Source organism: Mercenaria mercenaria, chromosome 8 (genome assembly GCF_021730395.1).
Source record: "Mercenaria mercenaria strain notata chromosome 8, MADL_Memer_1, whole genome shotgun sequence".
NCBI lineage: Eukaryota > Metazoa > Mollusca > Bivalvia > Venerida > Veneridae > Mercenaria > Mercenaria mercenaria.
The window spans coordinates 20,015,120-20,030,020 of NC_069368.1; the positions used below are offsets into that span (position 1 = coordinate 20,015,120).

Here is a 14,901-nt window from a genome sequence, read left to right on the forward strand (position 1 = left end):
AGATCCTCTTTTATTCCGGAAGCAGATAACTTATATATATATATATATTTTTATATCTTAGATTTTTTATATCTTAGGACTCTCGTCCAATGGACGTTCAGTAAAACATCTTTGATTGATATTTTAAAATGTTACAATTTATATCTTTTTGGCACGGGTATGACATATAACATAACATAACATAACATAACATAGCCTCATACATGTGTATATTACAATAAACCTGTAGTGAAGACATGAATTTACATAGAAGAACAAAACTTCACATTGTAAAGAAACAGGGTATGACATATTTTACACATCACGTACTAATTAGAATATTGCTTAGATAAACATCGTATATATCACGTTTAATTAAACATATTAATAAAGTTATTATGTATGAATTAAAACGTACGTGATAAAGCTTGGGAAATATAAGACAAGTGTTAATAAAGAACCTGATGTGGCACTCATATAACATATGTTGTTTACAACTTCGTAAAATAGTAGGGTAGGGTTATGTTAGTATGTCAAGTTAAATGTATTTCTTATATCTTTGTTTGTTATCACTAAAAGAGGTAGTTTGCACCGTGGTCGTTGCGAGGCATAACCAACGGATAGGGAGGTAGTTTGCACCGTGGTCGATGCGAGGCATAACCAACGGTTAGGGAGGTAGTTTGCACCGTCTGACTATGCTTAATCTTTACCTTGGAAACTAGCACTTTTTTGTTTTCTTATTTTTTATTTGTGTTTGTGTGCGTGCGTGTGTGTGTGTGTGTTTGTGTGTTGGTCGTGTGCGCGTCCGCGTGCTGGGTTTACGTCTGGGGAGACTGCGTTTTTAGAACGTGGCTTTCCCTGTAGGATATTCATCCTTGTTTTTGTGTGATTATTTCTTTTTAGGAATCATATTAATGTTTATGTGAAATATCAGTCAGTAAGATTTTATCTTATTTCTAGCAGCATTCATATAAATCTTTAAAGCTATTCTCTACGTTCGTGCTCATCCGTACGCAAAATGTGTTCGTCCTCAAAATAACTGGACTGTCAAGTTATTACACTTGAAACTTTATTCATGTTTACCATTTTTAAAGTAATATGCAAAATTTTGGATGATGCCATGTTTGTAATAACGTGAAATTAAAAAAAAATCGTTAAAAAGCCTTCAGTATATGATTTTGGTAGTGTTGTTGATTTCTGGACCCCGGTTATGGATATTTAAAACACGTTACCGACCGTTTCCAAGAACAACAAAATAGTAATAAAAAAAAATGAACCGGAATCGTTAACTCATCACATATGTAAACAATACAATTAGTCGTCGTGTCATGTTTTTTATGCAAGAATAGCGACAATACCCGGATAACGTTTGCGGAAACCCTTGGGATATGCTTGTGACATCGGCCTTCGGTCTCTGTCACAAACGGTCCTGTGGGCATCTGCTTCTTACCGACTGATACATGAAATAAACGTGTATTATCCCTACATAAATGGCCAAAATAAAATTGAAAAAAAAAAATGCATTTTGATTGTTTTAACAAGGGAGCATTTGCATGAAAAATAACAAATAAATACTGCCTGACTAAGGGTTACCGGCTTCCGGGAGAAGAAAGTGCCAAAAGGTATATTTCCTGAGGTTTTCTGGTTGGTCTTGGATATTTTTTTATCCTGGGTAGGTGGATCAAAAGTTTAAATGTAAGTAAAAAGCCATAACCCAAAACATTACAATGCAGCCTATTGAAAAAGAGTTGATTCCCCTTGACATTAAGATAGAGACGATTAAATTAAAAAAAAAAAAAACAACAACAAGAAAACTTTTCATATTCCTTTCTCCAATGATTACATATGTAGCAACAATACAAAGAAAGATTTTTTAGCAGCAAACAGAATGTCACAGCATAGTGAGCATTTTTTGTTTTATCTGTATCTCTATGTGAGGAATGACTCTCAGAGCCGCGGCCAGGTGTAATCTGTGCTATGTTAAAAGCACCTATATATTATTCATTAGAATAATTTTATGTTCATTATGTATCCTTTATGATAATTTACCCAGTTTTCAATGTCCATTTTCAAACTTAAATGTTTAACTAACGTCTTTAAAATAAAATGAAAAAAGGTAAACTTACAAGCGCTTTTCTATTTTCAAATCTTCGAAACCGAGAAAACATGTAATCGCTCAATGAAATCACTGGTAGTTCTACGGACGGTCTCGGGCTTTGGAATATCTTTTCCTGAGAAGCGGAGCTTTGCAGGATATCCCGATTTGCTCTCTGATGCATTTTAACCAATATCCAAACTGTCTCTAAAAACTTTAAAATCGACTTTAACTAAACTCTTAACTAAATGTACTAAAGAAAAATAGTTCGTCACAGCAGTTCGTCACAGCCATTAGACGAGTCTATTTTGAAAAGGTAGTAATACTTTGTCATACAACTGTATGAAAAGTACCGTACTTACTTAATTAGCAGAGTTTTTTACATTGCTTTGTGTACACTGCGGTAGTGTTTTCATCCTGTGTGCTTTTGCTCGTGGCATTATGGGTAAGCACTTTAAAGCGTTAGTCTTTAACTGGTGTGTATATAAAACTGGTTTGACTAGTTAGGTTACCTGATTGTAGAGTAATACACGTTGTTTTTTTTTGTGTATTAACGTCTGCAGAAGCTCGCGGGATTGTTTGTGACCGAGACCGAACACTACTAAAAGCGTGATTTGAAGGTTTTTGAGCATTTTATTTTTATTTTTAGTTATTACAAACGTTACATTACACATACTTTTGCATATAACTTAAAAATTTGACAAACATGAACACAATTATTTTAAGAATAACAACTTTACATTCGAATTATTTTGAGTACGAACAAACAGAGTACGGAGGAGTACGAAGCTAGTGACTAGCTTTCGAGGTTTATTATATGAATTCTGCGAACAATCAGGTAAAAACAAACCGACTGATACTAACAAAAGACATTAATATAATACCTAAAAACGGGCAATAGCACAAGTTACAAGCGATACTTATTTATTCACAGTTATTTACAATAACTGAACAGACGCTTTGTAAAGGGAGTAAACTCTAAGAGAAGCTAGTGCGTACATTGATGGGGGCAGTACGTTTGGGGTTGGAAACAGATACAGCTAAACATACTATGGATTACATTGTGTCTATAATGCTACAAGAAGAGTTATTATGGAAGAAACAAGATGCAGATGCCAAATATCAGTCTGCGCAGAAATACATACATACGTCCCTGGCAAAGCATTTCAAAAATAAAAATCATGTATTAACAGCACGTGAATTGCCTTGTTTGCACACGATTTTTCTCCCGTTTATACATGGGCGGATCCAGTGAAAAAAGAAGTTTTTTATGCAAGAATGTGACAAATTAAACGGAGATTTTGAAGAAAAGTCAGTTCTACGCAGACCGCCCTTTGTACATACTTCGCGTTAAAATTCTTTTTTTTTTTCTTTTTTTTTATTATTTTTTTTTTTTTATTTTTCTTTTTTTCTAGATTAAAGTTAAACTTTCAATATTTTAACCGGTATTAAGGTTAAACTCGGTAATAGTTTTGAAACAAGTGTATTTTTGTGTATATATTTTGGCATGTCTGAATTCGTTCCGTTTTTTCAGTATTTCAAAGAGTAGCCTGTGCATTTCAATGTTTTATGCATTGGCTGCGGAAGCACGTTTCCTCTTGTCTAAGCGTAAAACTTGATTGAAGAGGGGGGTTTTCGTGGGCGGCTCGTGTTCCGTTTGAGAAATATACAATCCACTTTGATTTAATTAATAACACAATGTAGATGTTTGAACTGCACTGTTTAATCTAAATGTTCGATTGTGGCATGCATCATTATAGATATGATAAGGCATAAAAAGAAAATTCTTTGTTTCCGGTAACATGCTAAAATATTACAGTAGGTACGTCGAATTTTTTTTATTAATTTATTATTATTAAGTGAGACCTTTCGAAAATTATTTTCGTGTCAAAAATGAATACAAATAAGGGGGTTATGCCATTACAGCATCAGTAAGTTGAAGCAATATCTACTGGTAAGACTAGAATAGTGAAAGTTGTTGCTTGGTATATGGTAGGTATGGGCTATCATTCAGTACCATTTCTAAGTTCAAAGACTTTGTAGAAGTACTTGACGTTTTTGCCAAATATTGTCCGTGGGAAATTAAAACTGGCGGTCATTTTTATTATTATTAAGCGAGACTTTTCGGAAATTATTTTCGTGTCAAAAAATGAGTACAAATAAGGAGGTTATGCTTTTAGAGCATCAGCAAGTTGATTTCTAACATCACTGACCATGTATAATGCATAGAAAGTGCAGTTTTGCAACTTTTTGTTAAAAAGGTGAACACAATTTAACTATTTTCTCCCAAGGCCATAAAAACATTTATGGGTCGGGCCAAAATTTTAGGGTAGGTCGGGATACCTGAAACAAACAATTTCTTTTTCACGCTTAACGGTATCGAATATCTTTTGTACATATGTGAGCAATATTTGCATTATATCATGCAAAAAATAAGTTAATTTTGGAAGTTTTATCTTTCCGCGGGACTTCATTTTGGTATATAAGTATTGACGTCACGCTCTATGTATCGAACTGGTTAGCGCTGTAGGTAGAGCATAAAGACAAAGCAATTCCGGATCCTGCACTGCATTTTTGTCACTCACCATTTTCGTTTTTAGTAATTTAGATTTAATTAGCATTTGTTTTAGTTTTCAATTTTTTTTTTAATTTACGAGGAGTTTCATCTACTTCTGTCTTGTTTTTCAATATGCACCTCTCTGCAGTGCGAAATGCATACTAGACTACTTTCAATTGCAACTATATGTGTACGTTATCGAAGAGCTGGCCCTGTGACTTTGTTGGTAATTTTTCTTATATTGAGGACTACAGTACACTATGTGCATGAAAAAAAGCTTATTTGTTAAAAATGAAGTATCTCTGAATCGAACCAAATACCGACATACTTTCAGCATACTTTAAAATACGTTTGAGCTACAAAACGCTTCAATCTAACAATTACGTTTATATTATCCATGTGTGCTTGTATTTATTAATACATTAAAACCAACCCCTTAAGCAAGAATAGTATCGCCCATAAAGTGATCTTACGCCGGACTTACATACATATATAAATCAAACATTTTAGTAATGTATATAGATCAATGAAAGTTAAACGCATGACTCGCTTACCCGAATTCAGTCATATTTAAAATGTAGGTCGTCATTGTATATTGAGCCGTGACTGCACTTTGTAATATCATCAATCGTATTTAAAATGTAGCTCGTCACAGTATATTGGTCATCTGTATAAGTTTCTTTACATCTTTTATAGCGGACTGGAGCACAAAAAAGAAAGTGGGGTGCCTGACGACAGTACATCTTTGTCAATCTGCTATATTTACTAACTGAGAAAAGAGATGTGATTTAAAGTTCGAACCCACCTTGAGAAAGTATTAAAAAGTAGCAATATTAGATCTGCTTGCATAAATCCTTCGAGCACCTAACCACTAGGTAAACGAGTGACTGAATACCAATCCAAACAAAGTCGGTCTGATGTTCTCTGGACGCTTTGACAAAATAGAATACGCGTGAAGCTAATCATTAGCTGATTCATCTGCGGATATTGTCATTACTGTCGTATATGAAATATATCCGTCGCCTAGATATTTTATACATATATAGCAAATTAACCATCGTTCGCAATTTGTTTCGAACTATTATCGGGGGATATTGATACCAGCTTGTATTTGATAACTCCGTGTATAGTCTGTTAAATACTAGTACATGACATCACCATTTACTTTGTGATATCTCCTGTTATCATTATCTGTATCTGTTTATTATCATAATTATCTGCAGAACATGTTAGATGATACAGGACTTTGAACGTCGAAACATGAAATATCTAGCTGGTTACTTTTGATTTTTAAGCATTGAACAGCTTTTAAGGCTTTACATGTGTTGTGTTTGAGAAATCATGCAATAATTTGTCCATTTTGAAAAACTCACGAGAAACAGTATTAAAATTATGGATATTAAAGAAGAATACGAGGAGCATGCTAGCGCACTGACTGCAGATAAAGATGAAGTAAAGGAGGAGACTGTCAGCAATATCCAACTGCAAGAGGCAACATGTAACCTGGCACACAGGGGCGCACCAAAAGATAGCTTTGACAAACTAACAGAAGTTTCCAAAGAAGGTGGTGATATTGAATATGAAACTGTGGGAAACCTTTCCAGTGATCACAAGAATATGACCTTTATTTCGAAAACAGCTGAATTTGTTCGAAGTAATTTAGAATCAACGGAAGCAGAAGAAATTGCAGAGGCCATATATGCCTGTGTAGAGCGCATCATGTGTGATGTTGTTAAAGAGGAACCAAGATTCCGGAGTTCAGATATTATAAAAGTTGGAAGCTTTTACGAGGGAACAAAAATTCTTGAACCAAATGAATTTGATTTTCTTGTAGTAATTGACGAGTTGTCTAAGCCAGGTGCCGTTTCTGTCGTCACAGAAGATATTCGTCCTGGGTATGCAGAAGTTCTTCTAATTGATGATTCGCTTAAACAACGATGGAAGCATACAGATGAAAATTGTGTACTTCACAACTTCCAAGATTATGAACATGCGTCCTCATTTGGATTTGTTGTTTTATCCACTTTGGCAAAACTGGCAGAAAAACAATCTTTAAAATATGAACTGCAGGAAGTCGGATACATTTATCTTCCTGATACACTTATTTCATTTCCGCCAACAGGAAACTTTTCTCTTGAGTTAGAATATGCTGAAGTTTGGAATCCAAACGTGATGTTAAAATTCCAGTGTGACAAAATGACTATAAGTGTAGACATTTCACCTGCTATACGCTATCATAAGGTAACAGATTGTTTTAATCCCGAGGACTGCATTGCCGAACAGTTGGCGGAAGCAGTATTAAACAGAGGTTCCATTCTTTTGGTTAATTCGTTGGATATGTTAGATAAAGATCCTGCGCATGAACATGTTTTTAGAATTACTTTCACAGAAACGGAAGTTCAGTATGTTAAGTGCATGGAACATGGTCATAAGAATATATATGTTTTTATGAAGTATTTAACCCATGTTTTCAAAAACAATTTGAAATGTCAATACAAATACCATGAAGATTCCAAAATAGAATTACCTTCATATTTGCTGAAATTAGCGTGTATTTTTCATGATGTTCAATGCAGTTTACCACCCTCAGTCTATTTAAATATCTGTTTATTTAAAATTTTACTTATATTTATTAACTGGTATCAGTCCGGCCATTATAAAAGTGTTTTTAATACGAAGTTACTAGTTTGTAAGAAAAGCGATATGATTGTTCACCGTCACAGGAAAATGCTTGATTTTCTTGTAGACTTTTGCATTCATAAGGTCGAGGCGCCGGATATTACACAAGCAAATTTCAACCCAAGGCCGTTCCTTGAAAGTAAATTGCGAGAATTTTACAACAGCAAATACGTTTCATTAGAGAATACAAGGAGAAAGTTATTACTTCCTTTGGCATATTGTGCGGTAGAATCTTTAAGTAACCCAGAAGAAGTTATCCGTAAAGTAAGTTCTAAAACCCATCGTCCGTCAGTGTTATCATTTTTTTCTGAATAAATAGCACAGCTAGAAACTTATCACTTCCTCACTAACTTGTTTACCAAGACCGGAAAAAATGGATTGACCTACATTTAACATTATCGTGATTTGTATTTGAAGGAACAAGTTGTGTGATGATAGGCGAACCTAGACGGCACGATGCCGGAGGACTTTTTGTCCTATGGATTATATTCTAGTAACTAACTACACTTTTGTATCCTGTACAAATAATAGGTTCTTTTAATATTGAATCTTATGTATGTGTGTGTGTGTGTGTGTGTGTGTGTGTGTGATTTAATCTGATGACGATTTGAAGCAAACATTTAAAGCAAATATCTACAGATAAAAAATGAAAGATAACCATTATATTTCAGCATATTACATACAGATGCAGTACAAAACTACCTTTTAAAAACTAAATATAAAGTCATTTGCTGCATTTTGAATTTAATTTATTTGATCATACTAAGATGCTCGTAGTGCAAGGAATGTATTATTCACTAATTACTTTAAAACAAATAATAATTGTCTTCGGTATCATTCTTATAACAAAGTGTATATTTTCTCTGGCGTCTTATTACATGTCTATGTCTTCTAGTTTCATCTGCTGCCTTCTGTAATGATCAGTGTGGTCAACCAAAGTGACATTTTGGTGCCCAACTCATGAGGAAAATAATAGGTTTGCTTACTTAAAAAAATAATAAGTAAACAGCACAAAAATTTAGGTTATGTGCACAATGGGGCTTAGGTCGACAATCGGTTTGTATGGAGGGAAAACCTCTTTTTTTCTCTTTAACGCTTTTTATGTACTTGAAATCCATTAAGTGATAAGGAAGTTATAAGTAAAATGTTACCTGGCTCCAGCGATTTTTCCCGTGGGTACGGTATCGAAGTCAGTGAATTAGCCACTATGTAATATGTCTGACTCTATATCCTTTCAGACTGGCGTTTCAAAAATTAATTTAATCTCTCTGAATAAGACCAAATTGTGTGTCATCATTAAGTAGGGAAAATTTAAGATTTCTCGTTCGGGATACAATTGAATACAATACTAAATATGCTACACTGCTTCCCGTTGCATTATAATATACATTGTACAATTCACTGAAATTCACTTTCGTGAATCGGGAGAATTGTTTCTAAATGTCTACCTTTCATTTTTAGCTCACCTGTCACAAAGTGACAAGGTGAGCTATTGTGATCGCACAGCGTCCGTCGTCCGTCCGTACGTCCGTCCGTGCATAAACTTTTGCTTGTGACCACTCTAGAGGTCACATTTTCCATGAGATATTTATGAAAGTTGGTCAGAATGTTCACCTTTATGATATCTAGGTCAAGTATGAAACTGGGTTAGGTGCGATCAAAAACTAGGTCAGTATGTCAAATAATAGAAAAACCTTGAGACCTCCCTAGAAGCCATATTTTTCAACGGATCTTCATGAAAATTTGTCATACTGTTTACCTTGATGATATCTAGGTCAAGTTTGAAACTGGGTTACGTGCGGTCAAAAACTGGGTCAGTAGGACAAAACATAGAGAAACATTGTGACCTCTCAAGAGTCCATACTTTTCAATGGATCTTCATGAAAATTGGGCAAAATGTTCATCTTGCTTATATCTAGGTCAAGTTTGAAACTGGGTTACATGCGATAAAAAGCTAGGTCAGTAGGTCAAATAATAGAAAAATATTGTGACCTCTCTAGAGGCCATATTTTTCGATGGATCTTCATGAAAATTGGTCAGAATGTTCACCTTAATGATATCTAGGTCAGCTTTGAAACTGGGTTTTGGGCGGTCCAAAACTAGGTCAATATTTCTAAAAATAGAAAAACCTTGTGACCTCTCTAGAGTCCATACTTTTCAATGGATCTTCATGAAAATTAACCAGAATGTTTACCTTGATAATATCTAGGTCAAATTTGAAACTGGGTTACGTGCGGTCAAAACTAGGTCAGTAGGTCTAAAAATAGAAAACCATTGTGACCTCTCTAGAGTCCATACTTTCAATGGCTCTTCATGAAAATTGGTCAGAATGTTCATATTGATGATATCTAGATCAAGTTTGAAACTGGGTTACGTGCAGTCAAAAACTAGGTCAGTAGGTCAAATAATGGAAAATCCTTGTGACCTCCCTAGATGCCATAGTTTTCAATGGATCTTCATGAAAATGGGTCATACTGTTAACCTTGATGATATCTAGGTCAAGTTTGAAACTGGGTTACGTGCGGTCAAAAACTAGGTCAGTAGGACTAAAAATAAAGAAACATTGTGATCTCTCAAGAGTCCATACTTTTCAATGGATCTTCATGAAAATTGGTCAAAACGTTGATCTTGCTTATACCTAGGTCAAGTTTGAAACTGGTTTACATGCGGTAAAAAGCTAGGTCAGTAGGTCAAATAATAGAAAAACATTGTGACCTCTCTAGAGACCATATTTTTCGACGGATCTTCATGAAAATTGGTCAGTATGTTCACCTTAATGATATCTAGGTCAGCTTTGAAACTGGGTTATGTGTGGTCAAAAACTAGGTCATTAGGTCTAAAAATAGAAAAACCTTGTGACCTCTCTAGAGTCCATACCTTTCAATGGATCTTCATGAAAATTAATCAGAATGTTTACCTTGATAATATCTAGGTCAACTTTGAAACTGGGTTACGTGCGGTCAAAAACTAGGTCAGTAGGTCTAAAAATAGAAAACCCTTATGACCTCTCTAGAGTCCATACTTTTCAATGGATCTTCATGAAAATTGGCCAGAATGTTAACTTTGATGATACCTAGTTCGGCTGCCATCAAAAACTAGGTCAGTAGGTCAAATAATGGAAAAACCTTGTGACCTCTCTAGAGGCGATTTTCATTGGATCTGTATGAAAGTTGGTCTGAATATTCATCTTTATGACATCTAGGTCAAGTTCGAAACTGGGTCAACTGCGGTCAAAAACTAGGTCAGTAGGTCTATGTCGTCCGTGTGTCTGTGTGTAAACTTTTGCTTGTGATCACTCTAGCTTAAGATCCAGCTTTGAAATTTGGATGACACGTACAGTTTTGCACACCATCTTTAAACTGTCTTTCAGTGACCATAAATGTGACCTGATCTACTTTCTAATATTTCAGCATCAGTTTGCCATTTGAAACATGTAGTTCAATATACTCAGGTGAGCGATTCAGGGTCATCATGACCCTCTTGTTATGTTGCACAGCCACTTTTGATCAACTTTTGAATTTCTAAACTTCAAAGTTTCCCGAACTGGATGCTTTAGTTTCCAATCCGGAAAACTGAAATATATAATTTACATTAAATTGGATGTAAATTGAAACTGAATAAGATAGGGAAGCTATCCAGAACAGGATGAAACGTACCTTGTATACTAAACTCCCACAACTCCGCGGAAGTCCTGTCAACTGGAATAGTCTTACATTACACAAATTTGATCTGTGTAATCATATTACATTTAAATATTTTGTTATGGCTTTCAAATCTTAAACCAAGATGTAAAATAATCAAAGATTATTTTATTTGTTTTAAATTGTTACATAAGTTTAGACAGTACACCAGCTACACGTCTGTCAAGTTGATATATTGTTGATGCATTTATGTAATTGTTTATTATATCAAACCCACGCGTTTTATACGTCAAATTGTCAGACAGTGCATATAACTGATGTTAGAGAATTGCTATATATTGCTGTTTTAGATATCTCGAGTAGTCAGAAAGGGTCTAAGACAAACCAGGTTTAGGCCGGTTGTCCGGCCCGAGACCTAGGAAATGGGTCACGTAGATATTAAGATTAAGTTAGGTTTTAAATATGACACTTGTTAAGATCAGACTTAAGCAATTACAAAGTGATTTACTAAAGTTATGTACAAAATATTCTATTGTGTAAATAAACATCAAAAACGTTCAGACTCGTGTTGTTGTTATGGATCAACTACGTGACAAAGAGATAAAAAAGAGAGTAAAGGCGCCATAAATCTGACTTCTACAAGCACTATAGAAATATACTTGGCTTACATGCTCATGACAAGTCGGTTTGAAACACAGCTGGAAGGTTCTTGGATGTTACCCGCTCTTAAACAATTATTACGTCCAAATAATATTGACGTTTGAAATTCCAAGCCCGTGAAGCTCGAATTTATCGGATAAATGTTTGACGCTACGCCCTCGTGATATAATTCCTTCGCATCTGAACTCCAGACAATGATTTATTCAACGACAAATCACTGGATGAGATATATTATTTCTTAAACATGATACTTTTATCCTGCTGTATTATGCCAGGCTTTTTGGTGAAGAAAACACAACGAAATAGACCGAAGCTAATGAGTCACATGGAGACTTTTTTGTCTTGCTTTCTGTGCGGGCAAATAGCAAATAGATTTGCAAGCTAAGAACAAGCTATTGAAATATATTAACCCAAAGAGACGCTTTCCAAATGAAAGTTGGCGTAACTGATCGATGGTATGTCGAAATATAATACTTAATAGATCTTTCAGTCTTATTTGTGTCGAACATTTGCCTAATAAACGGACCCCTGGAGGATATATAGAACACCCCTACTTTACTAATATGACTAAGAAGTCACTGAATAATCGCTTTTCTGCGTTCCGTGCGTCAACAAAAAGTTTAACGTTTTAATAGGTTTATTTTCCTGAAATTGTTCATAATTTTGGCTAACATAACACTAGAAATAGGTGGAGGTAAAAATAGTATTTTTATATTATGGGCTGAAACGATCCATTTCTCCCTTTTTCTTTCAACTGATTTTGACAGATATATACTTCTATCTATACGATATATCTTATAAAGCAATAAAAAGAAAGATTTATGCATCTGCTGGAATCAAACTTTTGGTTAATTAATCTGAAACAGCCTGAATGTGAACTTTTTAATAACAATATTAAATTTTGCAGTTTCTGACATGTTTTTCAAAACAAGAATGAGTTAAAATGTCGGTATGCCAAGCATTTGTTTCAATTAAAGATTTGCATGTTCAATAATAAATGCATCCATTTTTGTTTTTGCTGCCAATGTTGTGACTTGTTATAGGTATGTTATTAATGCATTCAAAGAAAACCCTCTGCTTGTATCCTTTCCTTGCTGAAATCAAAGTAAGGTTAATATATGAAATTTTGCTAAGTATTAGTTCCATTATGAGTTCTGTTATATTTCTTATTGATTGAGCACTTGCTGGACGGGAGAACATTAGCATTGCGGTAAAGATAAGATAAAAACAGGCAACAAGATTTTAAATGTTGTTTATACACAATATCAATGAAGCCACAGATTTTTAACATGACAATATTTGTATCCAATAACACATGTAACATAATGAAACTTTAAGCTATAGTTACCTGAAATATAGTTCAGTTCAGCTGTTTGCGGATCAGTTCTGATAAATTTGTACAGCCATCATACAGTAAACTGAATGTTCCAATTCAGATTTTTTGCATCTAGATTAAACTTTGTTCTTATTGATAGCTTCAACTTAAATTTTATATATTATTGATTCAAAACTTACATAACGGCGGGCAGTTTATAACCTAATCAGTGTTCCTGGATTCTGTACTAGTACAAACCTGTTCTCCACAAGTAACTGTCAACTTCCCCACATGAATCAGAGGTAGAGGACGAATGATTTCAGACACAATGTCTTTTATCAAATTGTCTCGGAGAACATGTGTGTATTGTTATGGGCATATCACATTAAAAGTTAGAAAATATTAATTCATAATATTCAATTAATAGGGTACAAATATTTCTAAAGACGTAAACGAAATGAGCATTTTTACATTGTGTAGTTCTCTGTGATTCTATTATTATATAAACAGCCTTCATGGGAACCTTCGCGGGAATCGTAAGCTTTTAAGAAAAACAACTCCACAGCCAAATATAAAAAAGAGATGTATATGCCCTGGAGATTTATCTTTCCTTTCAAATCAATATCAATACTTGTTTATTTACACCATTGTGTCGAAGTAATTTATACAGCTGATACAATAAAACGCCGGAAGGGAAAAAGCACTATTACGCACATAAGAAATTTTCTTTAAGATTTGTTATAATCCCCGATCAGATCGTGGAGGAACTTCATAGCAACAACTTCTTAGAATCTATCAAACTCATAATTAATAACAATACTGATAACAATAATAGATTTACACATAACTTATAATGATAAAAAAAACAAAGGCAAAGAGATAAAAGAGAAAATTATCCTACATACAAGCAATTTGTACTACTTTTAAAAGTGTAGAAAAAAAAGATTTTGCGGCACCCTTCAAAATTTCGGATATGAAAAAAATGACATTTTACCCTCATGAGAAAAACTGAAAATTGTTTATTGAATTTGCATTCTTTGATTCCAAAGGATATCTTAATGGATTAATCATCGAGAAAATAAGCTCTGGTAAGTGCATCTTTCCTAATATTCCTGACGGTATACTACCACATTTTACAAAACTTTAATGTCATTTTACATGGGGCATATTCTTTGATTTAAAACTAATTTTTCATATCCTGATAGAACCACAGACCACAACTCACAACTAAATTTTCCTAAAGCTGCTAATTATTTATAAAGCAATGTAGTTTTGAAATGTGCTTTGGTTTCAAAATTAACTTTAAATATCTATATGTCGTTAGTTCACTTATTTAATTTATCATGCATGTCTTGTTTTGTAGTTTTGTAGTTTTACAAAGTGTCTCATATGCATTTTCGATATCATCTTCTGTATGGAAACCTTGTTCTCGGTTATGTACAATTTCCAATAAATCTGAAACAATCCATAATTCCTTTTGAAAAATGCCTGCAATTATTTTGAACATCAAATTTAATGCCTTTCTTAAATTTTTTGTCTTAAATGCAAGCTTAGATTCATAAACATGGGAAAGGATGTTGATTTTTTTTATAGAAATTAATGATACGATATGTGATGATGCAAATTTCGTTTCCTCTAATATGAACACGATGAATAGATTGAATCAGGCCGGATCAGATAAATTTTGCATACTTGCGTTCAATATTTATGAAGGATTTTTTTAACGATGTATTTTTCCACTTGTAAACTGCCCAAAGTTTTTATAATGCATATATCAAATGGATTTTTATATGTAAATTCTCCACAAAACTGTTGATTAATTTACAAATAAAAGCGACGTAATTTTTTTCTGTGCCTTGTGCTAGAATTTATCATACACAGAGAAATCTGTTAAATCTATGTTATGTATTTACTTTTTCACTCTGATTCACTGGAGTCAGAATCACTGGACAGCAAACTGTAATAAATTCTCCTT

General features: G+C 33.9%; 2 protein-coding genes across 3 annotated transcripts in view; one reads left to right on the forward strand and one right to left on the reverse strand.

The window, feature by feature from the left end:
- The window catches only part of LOC123565832 (uncharacterized), a 59,489-nt gene extending 53,850 nt beyond the window's left edge, over positions 1-5,639 (reverse strand). The window contains exon 1 of one of the 2 annotated variants that reach the window (XM_053549493.1): positions 5,437-5,639. Coding sequence is in view for 1 of the 2 variants with exons in the window: in XM_045359613.2 (XP_045215548.2) it covers positions 2,106-2,258 (153 nt within the window). In the remaining variant the exon portion in view is untranslated. Of the gene's footprint in view, positions 1-2,105; positions 2,360-5,436 lie in introns of those variants that run through there. The other variant, XM_045359613.2, reaches the window with a different exon arrangement.
- Positions 5,640-5,882: 243 nt separating this feature from the next.
- On the forward strand, positions 5,883-11,511 carry LOC128558964 (uncharacterized). The gene has a single exon (XM_053549494.1). The coding sequence runs from the start codon at positions 6,024-6,026 to the stop codon at positions 7,623-7,625; it is 1,602 nt and encodes a 533-aa protein (XP_053405469.1). The 5' UTR covers positions 5,883-6,023; the 3' UTR covers positions 7,626-11,511.
- Positions 11,512-14,901: the final 3,390 nt, after the last annotated feature.

Coding starts and splice junctions, on each gene's coding strand:
- LOC128558964 (XM_053549494.1), top strand. CDS start 6,024: ATGGATATTAAAGAAGAATACGAGGAGCATGCTAGCGCACTGACTGCA.